This window comes from Hemitrygon akajei, chromosome 13 (assembly GCF_048418815.1).
Source record: "Hemitrygon akajei chromosome 13, sHemAka1.3, whole genome shotgun sequence".
Classification (NCBI taxonomy): Eukaryota; Metazoa; Chordata; class Chondrichthyes; order Myliobatiformes; family Dasyatidae; genus Hemitrygon; species Hemitrygon akajei.
In genome coordinates, this window is record NC_133136.1 from 109,839,937 (window position 1) to 109,863,224 (window position 23,288).

The following is a 23,288-nucleotide window of genomic DNA, read 5'->3' on the forward strand; positions in this document are numbered from 1 at the left end:
CGATAATATCAAGAGGTAAACCACAAATACTGAATTCTCTGACAATAAGGCAATATACTAAACACAAGAATGCAAAACAAAAATTTCTGGCAGCATCACGAACATTAAAACAACTTTGGTGCAATCCTAGAGTGATAAAAAAGGACGGGAAAAAAGCCAGAGCTATAAAAAAATATTCTTCAAAATTTTTGCAGCAGTTGAAGAGTTAACTTATTTCCAAGAAACAGCCTTATTGGAATCTACTGAGTATAATGAAGGTTATAGGTGGATAAACATAACTACTGCTGATTAACGGATGCTGGAATAAAATAAAATGGAGAAAAATCACATATTAAGCAAAACTATAAGGAGAAAATGTCCTTTGAATCTCCTGACCATAATTAAACATAAAAGTACAACAATAAAAGAAAAAGAGGTTAACTTATGCTGACAAAATATGGAAATAAAGTCGACAACTACAGGTACTGCAAATCCAAACTAAATACTGAAAATACTCAGTAGGTCAAACTGCAGCTGTGGAATAAGAAGCAATTAATGATTCAGGTTAAAGACACTTGATCAGAACTGAATGGAAGAATTAATTTCTGTATCCTAGCATGAGAAATGATAAATAACACACTGCGGGATTATTGTCCATTATTCAACACTACGCTTAAGGTTGCACAAGATATAACAACACTAACATTCCAGATAGATCAAGCTCTGCAAATAAAATATTAAAATCCTTGGCTATAAATTTCCATCTCTAAATATTTTAGATTAGAAATTTTATTTTTAATATCTAAGATCAAAGACTGAGATAAATTGATGTCAACCTTTGTTTCTGAATAACCTTAGCATAAATCAATGTAGTGCCTCATCAGTCAAAGAACTGCTTTCTCCCCAATATGATGACTTGCATTCACCAGTTCACAAATCTGGAACTAGTTAAATCTGACTTGTTTAAAATAAAATTGAGTGCTGACGAAGAGTCCCAGACTGAAATGTCAACTGTTCATTGCCCTCCACAGATGCTGCTTGACCTGCTGAGTCCCTCCAACATTCTGTATGTAGCTCAAGATTTCCAACATCTGCACAATTTCTTTTGTATTGTTTTGTTTAGTTGCTAGAGGAATTACAAATAATAGACTAAATACAAAAATACAGCTACCCAAGGACAATCTTAAAATCATGTTTTAATGACCATACAAATAAAATACGGGAATTAATATATGGCAGAGGTCTGTTTCCCTATGATCACCATCTTCCGACTTGGCACAGTATCAATATTTTCTGACAAATATATAGATGAATAATACAGAAGAGTCTGTCATGTTTGGTGTGTACAAGATATAGAAGAATTCGGTTCACTATCACTCCCCAACTAACCTAGCACAGCTTGAGCAATTTTGCAAGAAATGGGCAAATCTTGCTCCATCATGTTGTGCAAAGACTTATCCAAAAAATTATTGGCTGTGCGTGGAGTGGGCTGCCGGCGGCACTGGTGGATCAAGAACGATAGGGTCTTTTAAGAGACTCCTGGATGGATACATGGAGCTTAGAAAAATAGAGGGCCATGGGTAAACCTAGGTAGCTCTAAGGTAAGAACATGTTTGGCACAGCTTTGTGGGCCGAAGGGCCTGTATTGTGCTGTGGGCTTTCTATGTTTCTATGTTTAACAGCTGCAAACCTCCAAGAGGAGCACAACCTTCTTGTGGTTTGGAGGCTTGCATGCCTTAATGAGTCAGGGCCTTGTGCTTTGGTTCTTGGTAGTGTCAACCATGCCAAACAGGTCAAAGGGTAGAGGTCAGACAAGGAGTGGTCCACTGGTCCACCAGGCACGGGGGATTCAGCTCAGAGCTAACAATCCTGACCGGTCAAACAAAACTGTTACAGAAACAGCAATGAAGAATCCTACATCTGAGTGTAATGGTATTCCTGAGTTCCCACCCAGGACTTGCATTACTGACAGTAATCCAAGAGGAAGCTACTGACATGGTGAAAAGAAGCTGTGACTGCTGCCAGAGATGAAAGGCCTTCATTGTTCTCCTAAATTCCAGTGGTGTAGCGAGCAAAAGAAGAATAGCTGCAAGAGGTGATTCAACCAAGTACTGAGCAGCGGGGGGGGGGGGGGAGGCGGGTAAATACTTCTGAATTATTGGCATTTCAGTTTTTGTATTTTTAGTTTTTCCTGCTTTTTTGGGCTATACTGTGACAAAAGGATATAAATCAATCATTTCTCAGAAACTGATTGGAAAGCTGAGCCTACTGGGCCTGAACACCTCCCTTTGCAACTGGATCCTAGACTTCCTGACTGGGAGACCTCAGTCGGTCCGAATCAGAGGCAGCATGTCCAACACCATCACACTGAGCACAGGGCCCCCCCCCCCCCCCCCAGGGCTGTGTGCTCAGTCCACTGCTGTTCACTCTGCTGACCCACGACTGTGCTGCAACACACAGCTCAAACCACATCATCAAGTTCGCCAATGACATGATGGCAGTGGGTCTCATCAGCAAGAACAACGAGTCAGTTTACAGAGAGGAGGTGCAGCGGCTAACAGACTGATGCAGAGCCAACAACCTGTTTCTGAATGTGAACAAAAGAGATGGGTGTTAACTTCAGGAGGGCATGGAGCGACCACTCTCTGCTGAACATTGATGGCTCCTCAGTAGAGATCGTTAATAGCACCAAATTTCTTGGTGTTCACCTGGCAGAGAATCTCACCTGGTCCCTCAACACCAGCTCTACAGCAAAGAAATCCCAGCAGCATCTCTACTTTCTGCAAAGGCTAAGGAAAGTCCACTTCCCACCCCCCCATCCACACATTCTAGATGTTGTATTGAGAGCATCCTGAGCAACTGCATTACTGCCTGGCTTGGAAACTGCACCATCGCGGATCGCAAGACCCTGCAGCGGATAGTGAAGTCAGCCGAGAAGATCATTGGGGTCTCTCTTCCCGCCATTACAGATACTTACACTACATGCTGCATCCGCAAAGCAAACAGCATTATGAAGGACCCTACGCACCCCTCAAACTCCTCTCCCTCCTGCCATCTGGAAAAAGACACCAAAATGTCTGGGCTCTCACGACCAGACTGTGTAACAGTTTCTTCCCCCAAGCCATCAGACTCCTCAATACCCAGAGCCTAGACTGACACCAACCTATTGCCTTCTACTGTGCCTATCATCTTGTTTATTATTTATTGTAATGCCTGCACTGTTTTGTGCACTTTATGCAGTGCTGGGTAGGTCTGTAGTCTAGTGTAGTTTTTTTTGTGTTGTTTTACGTAGTTCAGTGTAGTTTTTGTATTGTCTCATGTAGCACCATGGTCCTGAAAAACGTTGTCTCGTTTTTACTGTGTACTGTGCCAGCAGTTATGGTTGAAATGACAATAAAAAGTGACTTGAACTTGAAAAATTCTTGGTTAAATTGATCAAAATCCCTAGTTATAATACTCATTTATGTGAACAAAGGATTGGGGGCCAAATACTTTACAAGGCACTGTATGGAGATTGGAAGGCAGCAAATGTTATCTACAAGACAGGAGGAAGGGAGAAAACAGGGAGCAATGGTCAAAGATACAATACGATCATGGGACCTTGTCATTTTTCTTGATGGTCTGGCGAGATGGTGAGCATGAACAACATTAGTGTCCAAGACAGAGACACAACTGAAGTCATCTTCAAGTTTTCCTTACAAGAGGTACAGTGTGTCTTCCTAGTTTTGACAAGCGCACCTTCATTCTTGGACCTGGATATATTGCATACATGGTGAAATATGCAAAAAAACCAAGAGCTACACAGCCTTTACAGTCACTAAGACTCCTACCAAGCTCATTTTAAATCCATCTTCCTTTTTATCTCATGGGATTCTACTTCTGAGGAAATTGTCTAATGCCTTGGTAAAATCTATGATCCATATCTAGAATTTAACACTTGTTAAATCTGCACAGCATCTCAAATCAAGTTAGTTAGACACAGCCTTCTGTTAACAAATCAATATTGATGGACTTGATTGATCAGTGTTTCACTTGAGATTGATTTACACTCCGAATGTCTTCCATTAATTCCCCTCCAGTAATATTAAGCTGACTTACTTCTTTCTAATCATCCACACTTCATCTTATTTCTCCATCATTTAAAAAAAAGGTCTTCATGGCCTCTGGCGCCATCAACTGTGGTCAAAGAGGATTGAAAAGTAACATACTATTTCCTCCTTGTACTCCCTCTCTGAATAGCCTAGTATATTTTATCCAAACCTAATAACTTACATTCTTTAAAAGATGTCTGAATCCTGAATATCACACATTTCACACCCTACATCTTAAATATGAATGTTTGCATCCTCTTATTCTGTGAAGAAACAAAAAATTTCCATTTCCATAGTTAAAAATTGTGATTTCATTGTCTAATAGCCCACCCTTTCCCCCCTTCCCCCTTTATAATTTTCTTTCCCAAAATATATTTATAAAATCCATTTTGGTTTCCCTTGATTTGACCAGCTCCTAATTACATCCTTTGGTAAAACTATCCTTACACAAATTCAGAGCTTTTTAAAATCATGGTATATCTTTGCCTTTTTTCATATCTATACTAAATATAACTAACTAATAGACGTTGTTTCTAAAATGTTTCCCCCCCCCCCTCACTATTTTCACTTGCCTGGGTCCATTCCCTAAATCTTAATCTGAAAATGCTCCTCTTTTTCACTGATGGAAAAAGTTCCAATAAGTCAGCTCCAACATAACTTTCACACTGCTACTCTAAAGTTAGAGTAGTTGAATTCATCATTACTAAGCCTTGCTAGGTTTATACTGATTGGAAATTTGCCTAAATCACTCTCCCTCAGATCGTTGAGGATCTACAGCAGCAAGATTGTTCATTCTTTGCTTTTTATTTTAACCCAGTTGGCCTCATTTATTGATGTTCTATTATACTCTTGTAAACCAATGCTCCGAAGCTCCCACCATTTATAGCCATTCAGTAAACACCATGGCATCTGGAAACAACATAGCATCCTGGGATCACATCTGTGTTGTAGAAACACCCTCTTGCCCCTTACTAATTGAGTCCTCAACCACTGGAGCTTTCCTCTCCTATCTACCTCAGTGCAGTATTTCGTTCATGTTCTTGGCTCTGACTCAATCTCAATGGCTCTTCACATGGCCTTAGACCACCTGGACAATACAAACATCTATGTCAGGATACTGTTCATTGACTATAGCTCAGCATTTAACACCATCATTCCCACAATCCTGATTGACAAGTTACAGAACCTGGGCCTCCGTACTTCCCTCTGCAATTGGATCCGCGACTTCCTAACCAGAAGACCACAATCTTGGTGATAACATCTCCTCCTCACTGACGATCAACACTGACGCACCTCAGCGGTCTGTGCTTAGCCCACTGCTCTACCCTCTCTATACCCATGACAGTGTGGCTAGGCATGACTCAAATACCATCTATAAATTTGCTGATGATACAACTATTGTTGATAGAATTTCAGATGGAGATGAGAGGGCGTACAGGAATGAGATTTACCAACTAGTGGAGCAGTGCCACAGCAACAACTTTGAACTCAACGTCAGTAAGACAAAAGAGTTGATTGTGGACTTCAAGAAGGGTAAGATGAAGGAACACATACCAATCCTCAGAGGGATCAGAAGTGGAAAAAGTGAGCACTTTCAAGTTCCAGGGTGTCAAGATCTCCAAGGACCTAACCTGGTGCCAACATATTGATATATTTATAAAGAAGGCAAGACAGTGGCTACACTTCATTAGGAGTTTGAAGAGATTTGGTATGTCAACAAAAACACTCAAAAACTTCTATAGATGTACCTCATAAGCATTCTGATAGGCTGCACCACTGTCTGGAATGGGGGGTGGGGGGTTGCTCCTACACAGGACCAATAAAACTGCAGAAGGTCGCAAATTTAGTCTGCACCATCTTGGGTACCAGCCTACAAAGTACCCAGGACATCTTCAAGGAGCGGTGTCTCAGAAAGGCAGCATCCATTATTAGGGACCTCCACCATCCAAGGCATGCCCTTTTCTCACTGTTACCATCAGGTAGCAGGTACAGAAGCCTAAAGGCACACACTCAGCGATTCAGGAAAAGCTTCTTCCCCTCCACCATCCGATTCCTAAATGGACATTGAACCCATGAACACTACCTCACTTTCTTTTTAATATATATTATTTCTGTTTTTGCATGATTTTTAATTTATTCTATATATACTGTAATTGATTGATCGATTTATTTATTTTCTTCTATATTATGCATTGCATTGAACTGCTGCTGCTAAGTTAACAAATTTCACGACACATGCTGGTGATAATAAACCTGATTCTGATTTTGACTGCACTCCTCAGGAAACTTTGCCACTCCCACTATGAGCTACAAGGCAGAATGCTGCATTTGGGACTCCTCTCCTTGTATACGCATACCCACTGTGCCAGCACTTAAGCTGTGGAGTGATCATCTTCTTAAGCATTCCAGATTCAGATTAGTTTATTGTCATATACACCAGGATGCAATGAAATTTCTCGTTTGCATGCCAAAATCCAGATCTCTACTTTCTCTGCTTGATGACATTTCTTGCATGTATGGACGTCTAGAGCACAAGAAGCTTCCTGGAATTCACACGTGGAACTGAATATGAAACCAGCTGGACCAAGCTATTATTAAAATAGCTAACTATCCAACAATTCCTTCAAATCAACATACTGTCCTTCATATGATTCTCATCTACTCTTTCTTTTTAAACCAAATATTTGTCATACTGTTCTTCATCGACATGGCGGACTTTAAACATTGTAAACCAGCAAGTTTTTTGTTGTCTTCCCCCCCCCCCTCACTGGGAAAATGGAGACACCTCTTTCTCCCTTATTAGGGAGAGAGAGAAAACCTGTGGTATGTTGAATACTGGGTGAAACGCTAAGTCTTTGGGGTAACTGCAAATCTGTGTCTTTGCTGTTGCTTTGCTCACGCTTGAGTGCTCGGTGGTGAGTACCGATGCTATTTTTTTTGTCGGGGGGGGAGTTTTGTTGCTTGCTGCCGCTTACACGCAGGGGGGAGCTCGAGGGGACTTTGGGATTCTAACATTTGACTGTTGTTCATCCTTTGGATCACTCCTCTGTTTTCATGCATGGTTGCGAAGAAAAAGCATTTCAGGATGTATATTGTATACATTTCTCTGACATTAAATTGTACCTTTGAACTTAAGCAGATTTATTGATTAACAGTTGATGCCTTCCAGTATTGCTGATTTAACCGACAGCCCTTTTGAAAACTCAGAATGAAAGCACAGTAATCAACTTTCTGCTAGCTTCTCATGTCACCAATATCCTTTAATTATTTTTCAAACCGACAAATTCCTTCCTTCCCTTCCCACACATTTCCCTCACAAATCCACTCCACTGCTACACCCACTTAAATCCATTCCTCCTGGTCCTCCAATAAAACCACCATCCCAGCAGTCCTGATCGAAAAGCTACAGAACCTGCATCCCTCTACCTCCCTCTGCAACTGGATCCTCAACTTCCTGACTGGAAGACCACAATCTGTGCGGATTGGTAATAACATTTCCTCCTCGCTGACAATCAACATGGGCACACCTCAGGGATGTGTTTTGACCCCACTGCTCTACTCTCTACACCCATTACTGTGTGGCCAGGCACAGCTCAAATGCCATCTATAAACTTGCTGATGATACAACCATTGTTGGAAAAATCTCAGATGGTAACAAGAAGGCATACTGGAGCAAGATATACCAGCTAGTTGAGTGATATCACAGCAATAACTTTGCACTCAATGTCAGTAAGACCAAAGAAATTATTCAAAAAGGGTAAGATAGCAAGGGAACCACATACCAATCCTCAGAGGAATCAGAGATGGAGAAAGTGAGCAATTTCAAGTTCCTTGCTGTCAAAATCTCTGAGGTCCCAACACTTCAATGCAGCCACAAAGACAGCAGCTGTATTTGATGGCAGGAACATTGACTTCTCTAACTTCTGTTAATGCCCCTTCTCCCCTTCTTACCCCATCCCTGACATATTTAGTTTCCCCCCCCCCCCCCCCGCCATCACTCTACATATTCTCCATCTCCCTCTGGTGCTCCCCTTCCCCCTTCCTTTCTCCCTAGGCCTCCCGTCCCATGATCCTTTCCCTTCTCCAGCTCTGTATCCCTTTTGCCAATCACCTTTCCAGCTCTTAGCTTCATCCCACCCCCTCTGGTCTTCTATCATTTTGCATTCCCCCTCCCCCACACTTCCAAATCTCTTACTATTTTTCCTTTCAGTTAGTCCTGATGAAGGGTCTCCGCCCAAAGCGTCAACTGTACTTCTTCCTATAGATGCTGCCTGGCCTGCTGCATTCCACCAGCATTTTGTGTGTGTTGCTTGAATTTCCAGCATCTGCAGATTTCCTCGTGTTAGCTGTATTTCATTAGAAGTTTGAGGAGATTTGGAATGTCACCTAAAACACTCCAAAGTTTCTACAGGTGTAGCGTGGAACACATCCTGACTGACTACATCACTGTCTGCACAGTGTAGAGTTGTAAAATTAGTCAGCTCCATCAGGGGTACTGCCCTCCAGAGCATCCAAGACATCTCCAAGGAGCGTCGCCTCAAAAACTAGGCGTTCATCTCTATCGACCCCCACCATGCAGAACATGCCCTCTTCTCACTGTTACCATCAGGAACAAAGTACAGAAGCCTGAAGGCACACACTCAGTGATTCAGGAACAGCTTCTTCCCTTCTGCCATCCGATTTCTGAATGGACGTTGAACCCATGAACACTACCTCACTAATTTTCAATCTCTGTTCTTGCGTTGCTTATTTAACTATTTAATATATGTACACTGCATATAATTACTGTAATTCAGTTTTATGTATATTTATCATGTATTGCATTGTACTGCCACTGCAAAAACAACAAATTTCATGACGTATTCTGGTGATATTAAACCCGATTCTGATTACCAAAAGATACTCCAATTTACACGATCAGAATAAGCAAGCATGTTATCTAGATCATTTTTCAGTTCATGTTAGACAAGGAAAATGATTGAGCTGTGAAATATGTGCAGAAATGTGATTCCAAGAATAAATATTTCTTCTCTCCATTAAGAAGATGGTCTAACTCATATATGTCAAACTCAAGGCCCGCGGGCCAAATCCGGCCCGCGGTGGAATTATCTTTGGCCCGCGAGATAATATCTAATTACTATTAAAGCTGGCCCCAGTAATCGAAGCGTATGGCGTATGATATGGCTAATGCTGAGTTTATTCAGGTACCAGGTTTTCAGGGTTTTTAGTGTTTATTCGGCAGTCTTGCTCGGCAGTCTTCTTCATAAGAAACGGAATTTGTAAAGTGAAACACTTTGTAGTTATAGCAGAGACTGAGACACATGAGAGCAGGCTGAAAAAACGGAGGCAACGAAAGCTGCGTTCGCACGCGTCCGACTGATCCGGCCCGCATGAAGCTGCATTTTGCTCAATCCGGCCCGTGACCTAAAATGAGTTTGACACCCCTGGTAACTAATCTGTGCTAACAAATCTCACTATTCAACCAAGAGTGCTGCCACAGACAAATATCGGAAACCTAAACTGCAAAACCACATGAAAATAATGAGCAAAGAGACAGAGAAACTTGAAGATTTGGGTTTATAAAGAGAGATAGTTATATACTTGTAGTGGATATGGAGTTCCTAGAATGTTCCTGAAAAGTTCCTAGAATGAGCTAGAAGCCTTGTAGCAGTCCAGCTATAACCAGACAGCCGAAAGGATGCATTCTACTTAATGCCACACATAAGGATTCACCAGCTGCTAAAACAGGAGACAATCCACAGAATTGAAACACTGTCAAAACAGTTTTCCCAAAACTCTGCTATTCTTGCTTTTAAGAAAAAGCACTCAAGATTTGTACTGTCAACGTTCCGGGCCGAGACCCTTCGTCGACAGTGCTTCTCCTTATAGATGCTGCCTGGCCTGCTGTGTTCCACCAGCATTTTGTGTGTGTTGTTTGAATTTCCAGCATCTGCAGATTTCCTCGCATTTACTCAAGATTTGTGTCACTTTCCTGCAGATTGTGTTGCAGGTTTGTATTCTAGATTTGTATTCTAGAACTTTTTAATAAAAAAAACTGTGCTCCTGATTTCAGTGCTAGGCATACTCCACTTGATAGCTACAACTCTAAAGGTTGTCTGAAGTCATTTTATTGAATTGAAAATGTTTCCGTTGAGAGAACGTGTGTGGGGTTTCATCTATAAAGCAAATGCTCTGTAATTCAAAGAATATTTATACTTCCAAGGTTTTCCCTTAGTTTTCTGAAATCCAACAGTTAAGAGCACCTCTGATCCTGACCAAAGTGTCACATTTACAGGCATCACAGATGAAGAGTACATATTTACAGTCAGGAAGTCAAATTCTATGTCATAGTGCAAATGTGAGCAGGCATTAAGCACAGCCAAAACAACACCCAAGTTATAATGCCTTTTGATAAGGTACAGACAGTTCTCATGAATTGAACTGAAATTAGTCTCCATCCAAGACACTGATGAGGTCAAAGTATTTTTCCAATATGGAATAGGTGCTTCATGGACATTTTCTACATCACAAATGCACAATCTTAAATCAATCTTAAATCTTAAATCACGATTAGCACAAATCTCATAAGGGCTGTATGGAGTCAAACGGTCAAAACCTACTAAAGTCATTGAAGCGTCGACCAGAAAGTTGAAGTCTATAACCACCAAGTATTTTTCTTCCTCACGGCCTGTAATTTCAGAACCCTTTACATAAAGATCAAGTTTCACAACAGTCTCATTTCTGTGCTCTTCACGAATTTTCACATTGTCAAATCTAACACCAACTAATTTTTGACAGGCCCAGCGTCCTTCAAGAGCACCTTTTGCAGTTACCTGTTGTTGAAGGATTTCATGGTTCATTTGACCAAGTGCAAATTCAGCAAACAGCGCAAAACTGGAATCACTCACTACTGGTTTTTCAAAATCTTGGCAAATGCAAAAGTTTGGAGGAATCCTTGGAATGCTGTCACAGGTCCTATTGGGAGAAACTGGACTCAGCAACCCATCAGTATTTATCCCATATTTCACACTATTCTCTTTCATGGCTCCAGCACCTGGTAATAGACCTTGTAAGGTATGATGAATATCAAGGAGGCTGATCAATCTGTGTTGGTTTGTATGCAAGGATCGAATCCTCTCTTCACCTAGTAAAGCAGCTGCTGTATCTGGGACAATGACAAAAAGTGTGGTGTGGAATAGCTCTATTTGAGATTCTGTAGACATCGAGACAAACTTCCCATAGTTATTGCCGTGGTCTGAAAGAATGAAGGTTAGAGTGTTTTGTTGATCAGCCAAGTAAGTTACGTGTTTGGACAGGTCCTCATCTACTTGCTTTAACCTGAGACCTGTATCTTCATGATTAGTGTCCAGCATAAGAAAGCTGAAAAAACGCTTTTGCAGGAAAGACAAACGAGTGACAAAGTACTCAATATACTGGAGGAGGTAGGTGTGTTGATGGATACCATTGTAACATAGAGCAGCAGGACCATGGAACATGTCCTTCACCCCATTTTCTTGAAGAATATCACAGCTAGAATATGAAACATCCATCCTGTCAATTCCACTTCTCCTGGCTGCTTCCAAAAGCAGCTGTGCCCTTTCTGAAAATGGTGCTTTTTTGTTAAGAGCTCTTAGCTCTTTCACCAAACCCCAATCCCACTTCCAGCACATGTCTTCCAAATATAAAGTCTCATATCCAAATCTTTTAAAGTTTCCAAGTGTCTTTTTGAAATCCACAGCCTTTGGTGGCAGACCAAATGAACTGAATGGTTTAAGTGGCTTGAATGACTCACCACCAAACAGAGCCTGAAGAGACTCAAACGTCCTACTTTTTATACCTTGAACCAGTTCAAAGTCAAATACTTGTCCAGTTTTGAACACATTAGTATTCAGATTTCTGAATGCATCAATAGTTTTTGGTAGACTTCTATAAAAATGGTGCCTGGATACAGAATCCAAGAGTAAAATATTCACATTCAGTGCTGGTTCATTTGTAAGTTTGTTGATGGATCTGTGATCTTCACGCAGAACAGGAGGTAGAATAAGAAGTTGTGACATCTTCCTCCCATGATGGCTGAGGCAGCGTATAAAACAGTAACCATGGTGATAGGTCCTCCAGTCCATTAGCAGCTCTTCATTAATAAATATCACTGCTTCCATTGTGGATTTAAATTTCAACCACTGATTAACACCCAGCTCTTCATTGTACAATCCCACAACTACTGAAGATGATTTACTGCACAGATCGTGGTGACAGGTTGCTTCAGGCTTTGAGGGATTATATTGCTTTGAGAAAACAAAATTTTAAAAGGTGTAAATTGCAAGTATTACAATTCCCACCACAAAGCTTCTGATCAAACAATAAATAACAGAACCACACAGGCTGGAAACATTTCTATTTGGGTTTCATTTTGCACTTAGTTAATTGATCAATGGTTAGGTTTCAACAAACCCATAGGGAGCACTCCTCACAGAATGGTGCTGGATTTGAACTCTGAACTCTGGTACACCCCAAGCGTAAGTGTTGCACTAACTGCTACACTACCATGGTGCCCAATAATCTTAGTATGCATTCCTTCCAGGTGCTGAAAGGTTATTTCTCAATTGAATTTAAAATTCATACCGTAATTGTACAAATCACATCTGAGAGCTGGTGGGAACAGTTGGCAGGCTCTTTATCAGCGAACAACTCTTTCATGATGCGACAAGAACCTGGTACAAACTCTGCTCGGATGCAAGCTACCTCCTCCTGTGGCTTCTCTTTCTCAGACTGCAGCCTGAAAACTGGACAGATGTCATCATATGTGGAAGATTTCAACCTGGTGGCAATGGTGCTGAAATTCTGTATATACTGTGAAATGTACAAAATATTCAGTTAAAGGCAAAGAATACACTTTCATGTTTCTGTATCAATTCTTAAAAATTACCTCAACCATTACCACTCTTCAAGCTCAATCAAGTTCAGCAACCTACACTATGGAATGATGAAATTACATAGCCTTCGTCTTAAATAAAAGTTTAAATAAAACACATATTCAAGAAGATTGGTGCATTTCTTCAGATGGGGACTGTCATCAAATGATATTGGGCATAATAATACTTTCCACCACTTTAGAATATTTATTAGCCCAATATCCACCTCAACCAACTTGCACACAGTGCCCACTGAGTGTATGTCTGTGGTCTTCTGCAGCTGTACCAACTTCAAACTTCAAGACTTCAAAGTCTGACATGTCATGCATTCAGAGAAGTTCTTCAGAGAGTTAACCTCTCTCATTAACAAGGCATTTTCACCCACAGAACTGCTGCTCAGTGGATGATTTTTTGTTTTTTCACACCAATCTCTGTAAACTCCAGAGACTATAGTGCATGAAAATTCCAGATCAGCAGTTTCTGAGATACTCAAATCATCCTGTCAGGCACCAACAATCATTCCATGATCAAAATCACTTAGATCACATTTCTTTCCCCATTCTGATGTTTGGTCTGAACAACAACTGAACCTCTTGACCATGTCTGCATGCTTTTATACATTGAGTTGCTGCCACATAATTGGCTGATTAATTAGTTGCACTAATGAGCATGTATACCTAACAAAACGGACACTGACTATGTTTACCTCATGAGTGCTCGATGTGTTTTTCAATGGCATTACTATACTAAACAATATTACGTTCACTGTTCTCTCTAATAGAAATATGGTTTTGCACCCATCAATGCTACTGCTCTCAGAGTTAAGCTTTGACCTTGAACTTAGCTTCTATCTTCTGGAGACCACTTGGGCTTCCACCAGGTTCTCCAATTTCTTCTCAGAACTGGTAGATTAATTGTTGTACATTACCCATCAGTGTAGCTTAGTGCCAAAGTATTTGGAATTGACATGTACCACCACATCTGGCTCAAACCCTACCCCACCCCCATTCCAATCACAGAAACTTTGCAGATTCTTGTAGTCTCCTTTGCCCTGGCACCAGAGAGACAATGTAACATAGGGACTAACATTGACCATTGCAGAAATGAGTTTCTACTGTATTTCAATGACTCACTCCTCCCAATTGTCATGTTCTGCACCACACTTCTTCCAGCTGCCTCCTCCAGTCTCTCCCTCTAAACCTGGCAACTTCCTCAAATCTTTTCTGTACCCTTTCCAGTTTAAGCACATCTTCCCTAAAACATGTCAACCAAAATTTAACTCGAAGTGTGGCCTCACTAACAACTTAGACAGCTGCAACATTATATTGCATAATGATGAAAGCCAGCAAGCTGAATGTCTTTTCTTTTTAAAAAAAAACCCTATCCACCTGTGACTCCTCCCTCTATCAATGAACTATGCCCTTGTACTGAGTCCCTCTTTTCAATTACACTGCCTAATGCCCTACCATTCATGGTACAAGTCCTATACTGGCTGACTTTCCAAGTGCATCACTTCATGCTTGTTTGTACTGAAATCTATTTGCCACTCCTCAGGCCACTTCCACAAATGATCAAGATAACCTTCTTCACTATCAAAAGGAACAAATTTTGTGTCAACAGCAAATTTTCCTTGTGCATTCACATGCAAACTATTACATAATAATGAATAACAGGTTTCTAACACCAAACCTTGCAGCATACCACAAGTCACCGGCTTCCATTCAGAGAAACAGCCTTCCCATCTCCCAGCCAACTTTGAATCCACTTAAATAGTTTTCCATGGATTCCACTGGACATCATCTTTATCTTGAAGGTACAGATTACTTTATTTGTCACCTGGACATTGAAATATCAAAACATACAGTGAACTGTATCCTTTGCATCAAATCAAATGAGTGAGCATTGAGCTCAGCAGCCCACAAGTGCTGGCATGCTTCCAGACCCAACAGAGTTCACTAACCCTAATCATACATCTTTGTAACATGGGAGGAAACTGGAGCACCTATGTGGTCACATGGAGAACACAGAAACTCCTTACAGGCAGCGGCAGGAATTGAATCCCAGTCAGAGATTGCTGGCGTTGCAAAGTGATGTGCTAACCACTGCACTACCATGCCATCCATAACCAGCTTACCATGCATAACCTTGTCAAAGGCTTTGCTAAAGTCCAAAATAGACAACGTCTACCCTCAGTTACCTTTTTGGCAACTCCTTCAAAAAAAACAACTCAAAGATTTGTCAAACAAGACTTGCAATGCTGACTCTTCCAAATAAGACCATCTATTCAAATGCTGGTAGAACACGTCCCTCAGAATTTCCCCCAGCATCTTCTGCACCATTGCCAGGCTGACCCTTCTGAAGTAATGGAAGATGAACTACCTTTTAAGGTTTGAATCTGACTAGACAAGCTCTAGCCCTCCCTCACCTCTCGCACTTTCCCCTGCTATTCTAGTGGATGTAACACGTCCACCTACATCCTCCCTCACCGCCAACCAGGGACCTAAACAGACCTTCCATGTTAGGCAAAGGTTCACAATATCTCCTCCAACCTTGTCTACAGCACTCACTGCTCCCGATGTGACCTCCTCTACATCAGCAGGACCAAACCGCAGCTCGGTGTTCATTTTGCAAATCACCTATGCTCAGTCCACAGTGGTCATCCTAAGCTCCCAGTTGCAGACCATTTCAGCTCCACTTCCCATTCCCTCAATGGCCCATCCACCCTTAGCTTTCTCTACTGCCAGGATGAATCCCAACACAAACTAGAAAAGTCACACCTTCTATGACACATACAACCCAATAGAATGGCATTGAGTCTTCCAATATTAGGTACCTCCCCCCACCCCCCGCCAACACCACACACACTACTTTCCTTTATCCACCCCCCCCCCTTTACTCCCTTCCCTTCTTCTACTGATCCTCTGGCCCTCATATCTTTGTCCCCTTTGCACACTTTGCTCCATCCACCCAATTCACAGTTTTTGCACCCCTACACTTACCTGGTTCCAAATGTTGTACACCTCTTCCCTGGTGGTTCCCACTCATCTCTTTTGCATATCCAAATCTAGCTCTGATAGCGCTGTGTGGTCCTACTTACCTCTCTCCAATAGCTGTCTCTCATCCTCACACTCCCCCCCCCCACTTTGCTCCATCACAACTTAAGTCAGTGACAATAAACCCGATTTTGATTCTTATTGTAGACAGTGTTGAACCTACACTTATCTTTTTATCTTAGTTTCACAGTCTAACCTAAATATTTAAGTCAGTGATTAAACAAGTGTTAATTTCTTACTACCATCCTGTATTTTATTTGTCACCAAATAGCACTTCTTCCACTGCTTCATCAAATTCCTGCTCTCTATTTTTGGTACAAGCTACCCTCTTGAAATGGTGTGTTGTGCTGTATATATTAAACACAATGAGAATCAAGGGGGAAACCCTCAACTATACTAAACACAAAACATGATTGTGGATTTTAGAGAGAAATCATCTCAAGTCTTGGGATATCACTACTGGAATCTCTCAGGGCAGCACCCCCAAGTCCAAAATTTTGACATACTTCAGCAATGACCTTACCACCTTCAAAACTTCAGAACCGGATGTTTGTTAATAAAGAAAAAAAATAAAGGTGATATAGATTAGCATTGAAACATCCAGTGAAATACGTTGTTTACGTCAAATCGAATCAGCGAGGATTGTGCTAGGGCAGTTTTCAAGTATCAACACCCTCCCAGCACCAACATAGCATACCCACAACTTAATAACCCTACATCTTTGAAATATGGGAAGAAAAGAGGGCACCTGGAGGAAACCCACACAGTCACGGGGAGAACATACAAATATCTTGCAGACAGTGGCAGGAGTCAGTGATTGCTGACGCTACAAAGTGAGCTGTCCTAATTACACATTGTTCAATCATAAGTCTTCAGATAATGAAGGTCTGCACATGATAAAAAACCCAAATAATATTCAGGTTTCTGCTGCAAGAAGGTAAGAACTAACACTCAAATTCTAGACAACAACCAACTCCAAGAAAAGAATTTAATAATCTCTTCATATTCAGTGACAGCAGCATCATCATCAAAATCAATTTTACAGGGTATCATTAACCAAAAGCTTAGTATTTTCCAATGAGTTGTTCGTCCTCTACATCCCCAAATCCTTTCTAACATAGACTTATAGCGAATGATGGAGCACAGCTCCACAAAGCCTCCCCAAATTGAAATTTTAACCATCTAAAAAGTGCAAAGGTAACAGCCACATGGGTAAAAGACTAAGTTCCACTTCAAATCACAGGCCATTCTGACTTGAAAATACACTGTAGTTCTTTCATCATGAGTCAATATCCCTGAATTTACTGCCAAGTACTGCGAATGCACTTTGACCGCACAGACTATAGTAAAGCAATTCATGAAATCATCTCCACCATCTTAACAGCACTGAGGAATGGCTCTTTAAAAATGACCTCACCACATATCTGTATTACAATTGGATTCTATAGTAAAATCTATAACAAAATAGGTTTGTTCCACAATTTCACATGCATTTAACACCACTAAAACAAAGGCGCTTACACCACTCAAGAAACTAATATGACCAAATGTAATATTTCCAAGACTGGCCTGAACATGTAAAAAAAAATTGCTATTAATGGATTATTCCTATGAAAGCATGATTTGGTGAAGAATGTATATATTGGTCTTCTGAGTGTAATAAAGCAACAATCTTATATAGCAGAGCAATATGCAGTAGAAAGGAAATGAATATTTATATTTTAGTTTTTAATTAAATGTTTCAGACTTTCAAAGTAACGAGAAGTAGTCACGTAACAAATGTTTATAGAGGTCATGACTAATGTAGGATTTATCACAGGCAGGCTAGTACTTACAGCGGTTGTCTTGTCCTTGTTTGCTTGACTTGATGTATGGTGAATTTGAGTAGATACTTCAAGGAAGGAAAACTGTAAACAAGCCTGCTCAAGAGAGGTTAAGGATGCACATTAGTTAAGAATAACAATGTCAATCAATACAGAGGTGGGTGTAACATACAGTGGGACAACTGCAGATCAAGGACATTATTCAAATTCTAAAATGGAATTGGTATTTTAACAATTCTTATATAATAAAAGCAGCTGTCACTTGGCATACTGTTATCACAAATTTTCCAATATAATTCACTTATGCACACTATATTTACTTTGGACAATATATATTTTCTTCATTGTTTACCCTCACCTCCCATTTTTTCTTTCCTCCACCTCATTTTGTCAAAGTTCACTTGGAAAGAGAAACATCTGAAATGACCAATTGAATAGGTTAATGGAAAGATACATCAGAACAAAAATAAAATCCAATTTATATGGTACTTTTTATGACATTGGTGAAGCCTGAAATAGCTAAGGAAGCACTATTGAAATGAGGTCCCTTCCAGGGTCATGCAAAACACCTTTAAAATGAAGCAACAAGCAGTTCAATATTTGCAGTCTTTTGATTCTACCCGTTAAAGTGGAGTCAAGTTATTAATGATACCAAAATAAAACAAAGAATTGGTCGAGTAATTGGATAGATTTATCAGCTGCTCACTAATTAGATAGGTAACTATGACAGCTAGGAAACAACATCCATGGTCAACCCTGACCAATAAGGGCCTCTTCCTCAATAATCAGAAATACTAACAATGAGTAGCATCTCCCAGTGCTGTCCACTGACTGATCAGTATCTCACCAGAGTGGATATCAGACCACTGGAAAGGTAGCAATGGAGGGACAAAGAAATGGCCGACAATATGTATTTTACATCAGGATTCATTGTGGAAGACACTAGCAGTATGCTAGAAATTCAAGAGTATCAGTGGGGAGAAGTCAGTGTAGTCGTTATTATTAAGGAGAAGGGGTTTGGGTAGCTGAAAGGCCTTAAGGTAGATAAGTCACCTGGGATAGATGGACTACACCGCAGGGTTCTGAAAGAGGTAACGGAACAGATTGTAGAGGCATTAGTAATATGCTTTCAAGAATCAATAGATTCTGGAATGGTTCTGGAGGACTGGAAAACAGCAAATATTGCATCACTCTTTAAGAAGGGAGGGAGGCAAATAAAGAAAATTATAGACCAGTTAGCATTCCTTCAGTGAATAATAGAATGTTGGAGTCCATTATTGATGAGAGTTTAGGGTACCTGGAGGCACATGATAAAATAGACAAACGTCAGCATGGTTTCCTTAAGGAGAAATCTTGCCTGACAAATCTGTTAGAATTCTTTGAGAAAATAACAAGTAGGATAGACAAAGGAGAGTCAGTAGTTGTTGTATAAATGGATTTTCAGAAGGCCTTTGACAAGGTGCCGCACGAGGCTGCTTAACAAAATAAGACCCATAGTATTACAAGAAAGATACTACCATGGATAGAAGATTGGGTGACTGGTAGGAGGCAAAGTAAGAGAATAAAGGGGGTCTATTCTGGTTTGATGCCACTGCTAGTGGTGTTCCACCGGAGTCTGCGATGGGACCACTTCTTTTTACGATTTGGATGATGAAATTGATGACTTTGTGGCCATGTTCATGGGCGATGAGAAGATAGGTGGAGGGGCAGGTAGTGCTGAGGAAGCAGAGAGGCTGCAGAAGGACTTAGACAGATTGGGAGAATGGGTAAATAAGTCGCAGATGGAATATAGTACAAGCAAGTATATGGACATGCACTTTCCTAGCAGGAATAAAGATGTAAACTACTTTCTAAGAGGGAAAAATCAGAGATGCAAAGGGACTTGGGAGTCCATAAGATATAGGACCAGTAGGCCATTCAGCCCATCAAGTCTGCTCCACCATTCAATCATGGGCTGATCCAATTCTTCCAGTCATCCCCACTCCCCTGCCTTCTCCCCATACCCTTTGATGCCCCGGCCAATCAAGAACCAATCTCTGCCTTAAATGCAACCGATGACTTGGGCTCCACAGCCGCTCGTGGCAACAAATTCCAGATTTACCACCCTCTGACTAAAGTAATTTCTCTGCATCTCGGTTCTAAATGGACGTCCTTCAACCCTGAAGTCATGCTCTCTTGTCCTAGACTCCCCTACCATGGGAAATAACTTTGCCATATCTAATCTGTTCAGGCCTTTTAACATTCAGAATATTTCTATGAGATCCCCCTCATTCTCCTGAACTCCAGGGAATACAGCCCAAGAGCTGCCAGATATTCCTCATACGGTAACACTTTCATTCCTAGAATCATTCTCATGAATCTTCTCTGAACCCTCTCCAAAGTCAGTATATCCTTTCTAAAATAAGGAGTCCTTGTGCAGGATTCCTTAAAGGTTAACTTGCAGGTTAAGTTGGTGGTAAGGAAGGCAAATGTAATGTTAGCATTCATTTCAAGAGGACCAGAATATAAGGGAAGAGATAAAATGGTGAGCCTTTATAAAGCATTGGTTAGACCACACTTGGAGTATCATGAGTTATGTGCCCCTTACCTACGAAAAGACGTGATGATATTGGAGAGGATTTGGAGGAGGCTCATGAGAAAAGTTTAATGTATAAGGACTGTTTGATGGCCATGGGCATGTATTAAGGAGTGCTCAGAAGGTGAGGATGGGGAGCTCATTAAAGCCAATTGAATATTGGAAGGCCTAGATAGAGTGGATGTTTCCAGTAGTGGGAGAGTTTACAACTTGAGAACATAATCTCAGAATAGAAGGACATCCCTTTCAAGCAAAGATGAGGAAGAATTTCTTTACCTGAGGAAGGTGAATCTATGGAGTTCATTTCCACTGATAACTGTGGAGGCCAAGTCATTGGGTATAATTAAAGCCGAGGTTGGTAGATTGCTGATTAGTCAGGGCATGAAAGTTTATGAGGAGAAGGCAGGAGAATGTAGTTGAGAGGGTAATAAATCAGCCATGAAGGAATGGCGGAGCAAGCTTGATGGGCTGAATGGCCTAATTCTGCTTCTATGTCTTATAGTCCAATCCACATAATATATGGTATACCCCCACCAACTCATGAACAGCATCACAGGTAGTGTCACCACAAATTAATCCTATTTATTCCCTTACCTATTCATTCACCATCCTCCTCTACAATTTGTTTTCCCTCTACTCTCCATTTCCCAATACTAAAATAAATTAGAATAGCAAAAATATAAAGATGAGTTTTTCATGTGCTTTGTGTCAAAGGTACATTTTAGATCCATTGATTAATCAATGTAAAGCACATAGGACTCAAATCTTACAAAATTAAGTACAAGATCCTGGTACAACCCTTTCTATTTTCAAAACAAGTCATTTTGAAAGGAGTGTCTGTCTCCATTGTTTCCTATCGTCCACTGTATTTCTTTTTACCCCACTCCTTTAACTTTCTGACCTTCTTTTTCTCCCCCCTTTAGCTCTCAAGATCTCATTAACATCATTATCAGACAGGGGAAGAAAAATCTAGCTGTAAAACAACTTGACAGAGAAGAAAAAAGTTCAGAGGGCATTTAAATTGGGATATCTACATTTGCTTTGGCTGTGCATTAATTTAAAATTAAAAACTCCTCAAATATAATACCTGCTGTCTTTAACATAACCTAAGTAACTTCTACATGAAATTGTGAAAGGAAACCTTTCCTCATACGAACACACAGGAAAAAAAAAACTCCAGTCTGTAGCATACAACCCCTTCTGGAACAACAATCACAACTCAGCAAGTCAGACAGTATCTATGGAGGGGAATAAACAGTTGATGTTTCAGGCCAAGACCTTTCATCAGGATTGGAAAGGAAGGGAAGAATGTAGAATGAGGAGGGGAAGAGGAAGGATTGCAATCTGGCAAATGATGGGTGGGGGAGGAGGGGGATGAAGTAAGAAGCAGGGAAATGATAAGTGGAAGAGGTAATGCATGGTTACAAGACCAGAACTGAACAATCACCACAATTGCTATGGAAATCAGAGAAGAATTTGTGAAGACCTTGAAGGCCTGGTTACTTTCACAGCAAATAGCACCTTAGTCTGTGAAAAAGAGCAAAACAGAAATACCTTTGGAGCTTAATATTTATTTATTTAGCAGTACAGCGTGTATAAGGCCCTTTAAACCACACCACCCCAGCAACCACCGACAACCCCGATTAAACCTAACCCAATCACTGGACAATTTACAATGACCGATTAACCTACCCAGTACATCTTAGGTACAGGGGAGGAAATCAGAGCAGCTGGAGAAAACACATGAATTCCATGAGGAAGATGCACAAACACTCCTTACAGAACAGCGTGGGCACTGAACTTTAAACTCCAACACCATGAGCTGTAATAGCGTTACACTAACCACTACATGGCGTAAGGCATACAAGCTGCATCAGGATTTGTTAGGTTGAAGGGATAAGGACTGAATACTGAGGCCTTATCTTTCTAAAGCTAGTGAACTCATATTCTCTTTAAATACAGGTAGTGCCCTGGTTCACATCTTTACTGTTATGTTGTAGGTATTTCACTCAGCAGCTCTGTAAGAGCTGTTTGTTCTGCTTTCAGCCTGTTTGGGTTACTGTTGAAGATAAGGGATGATGTGGAATCCAATTAGCGGGAGGTTTTTCTTGGTGAGGGATAATAAGGTTGGTGTTGAGTTTTTTGTTCGAGAGGAGATGAAGAGAGAAGCCGCTGGGGAAAACCAGTCGTAGCATACGATCCAGTGGGAGACCCGTTTGTTGGAGATGGATTGCAAGCGACGTTTCTGCTTTCACGTTGGCTGAGGGCCCAACGCGTGAGTGACAGAGAAGTTCAAGATGAGCTCCAACTTGTGCATATTTGACTACTTAATTAGAATGGGCTCTTTTCTTTTTGTTATTCCTTATTAACCCTTTAGTTAAGATTCATAAATATGATTCCTTTAATAGTATGCAGTGTACTGTCTGATATTTTGTGGCATCAATTTGTAACAGGGTAGTGAATTACGCAGCACCTACACAAACAGGGGGTGGGGGGGGCTCACGCCTCGATCTCACATGTTTGGTGGGGCCGCAGATTGTCTTCCTTAGACTTACGCAGCCAAGGAAACCCGAGTGCTTCATACATAAAAAATAAAAACCAGAAATTAGTAGCGTTGTGCATTACTATAGTCCAAAATTAATTGACACGGATCTATTTGTAACATACCAAATAAAGATCACAATAATAAGTGACAGTGAGTGATCTTCCCATAAATTATGACTAAATTTAAGACGTATTTCTGCATTTTAACCAAGCAGAGGAGGAAAGAACCATCCATCATATCTTTTGTTAATGCATATATCACCTATCTCATTCATACAGAACATTACAGCACAGTACAAGCCCTTTGGTCC

General features: G+C 40.8%; 1 protein-coding gene across 2 annotated transcripts in view; it reads right to left on the reverse strand.

Annotated features, from left to right (window-relative positions):
* The window catches only part of LOC140738123 (uncharacterized), an 85,946-nt gene that overhangs the window by 55,754 nt on the left and 6,904 nt on the right, over nt 1–23,288 (reverse strand). Inside the window, exons 2-4 of one of the 2 annotated variants that reach the window (XM_073065268.1) lie at nt 17,871–17,954; nt 12,693–12,920; nt 9,669–12,355 (exon numbers count right to left, since the gene is read on the reverse strand). In XM_073065268.1, coding sequence (XP_072921369.1) covers nt 10,247–12,355; nt 12,693–12,920; nt 17,871–17,954 — 2,421 coding nt within the window. In that variant the 3' untranslated portion in view covers nt 9,669–10,246. Of the gene's footprint in view, nt 1–9,668; nt 12,356–12,692; nt 12,921–17,870; nt 17,955–23,288 lie in introns of those variants that run through there. The other variant, XM_073065269.1, reaches the window with a different exon arrangement.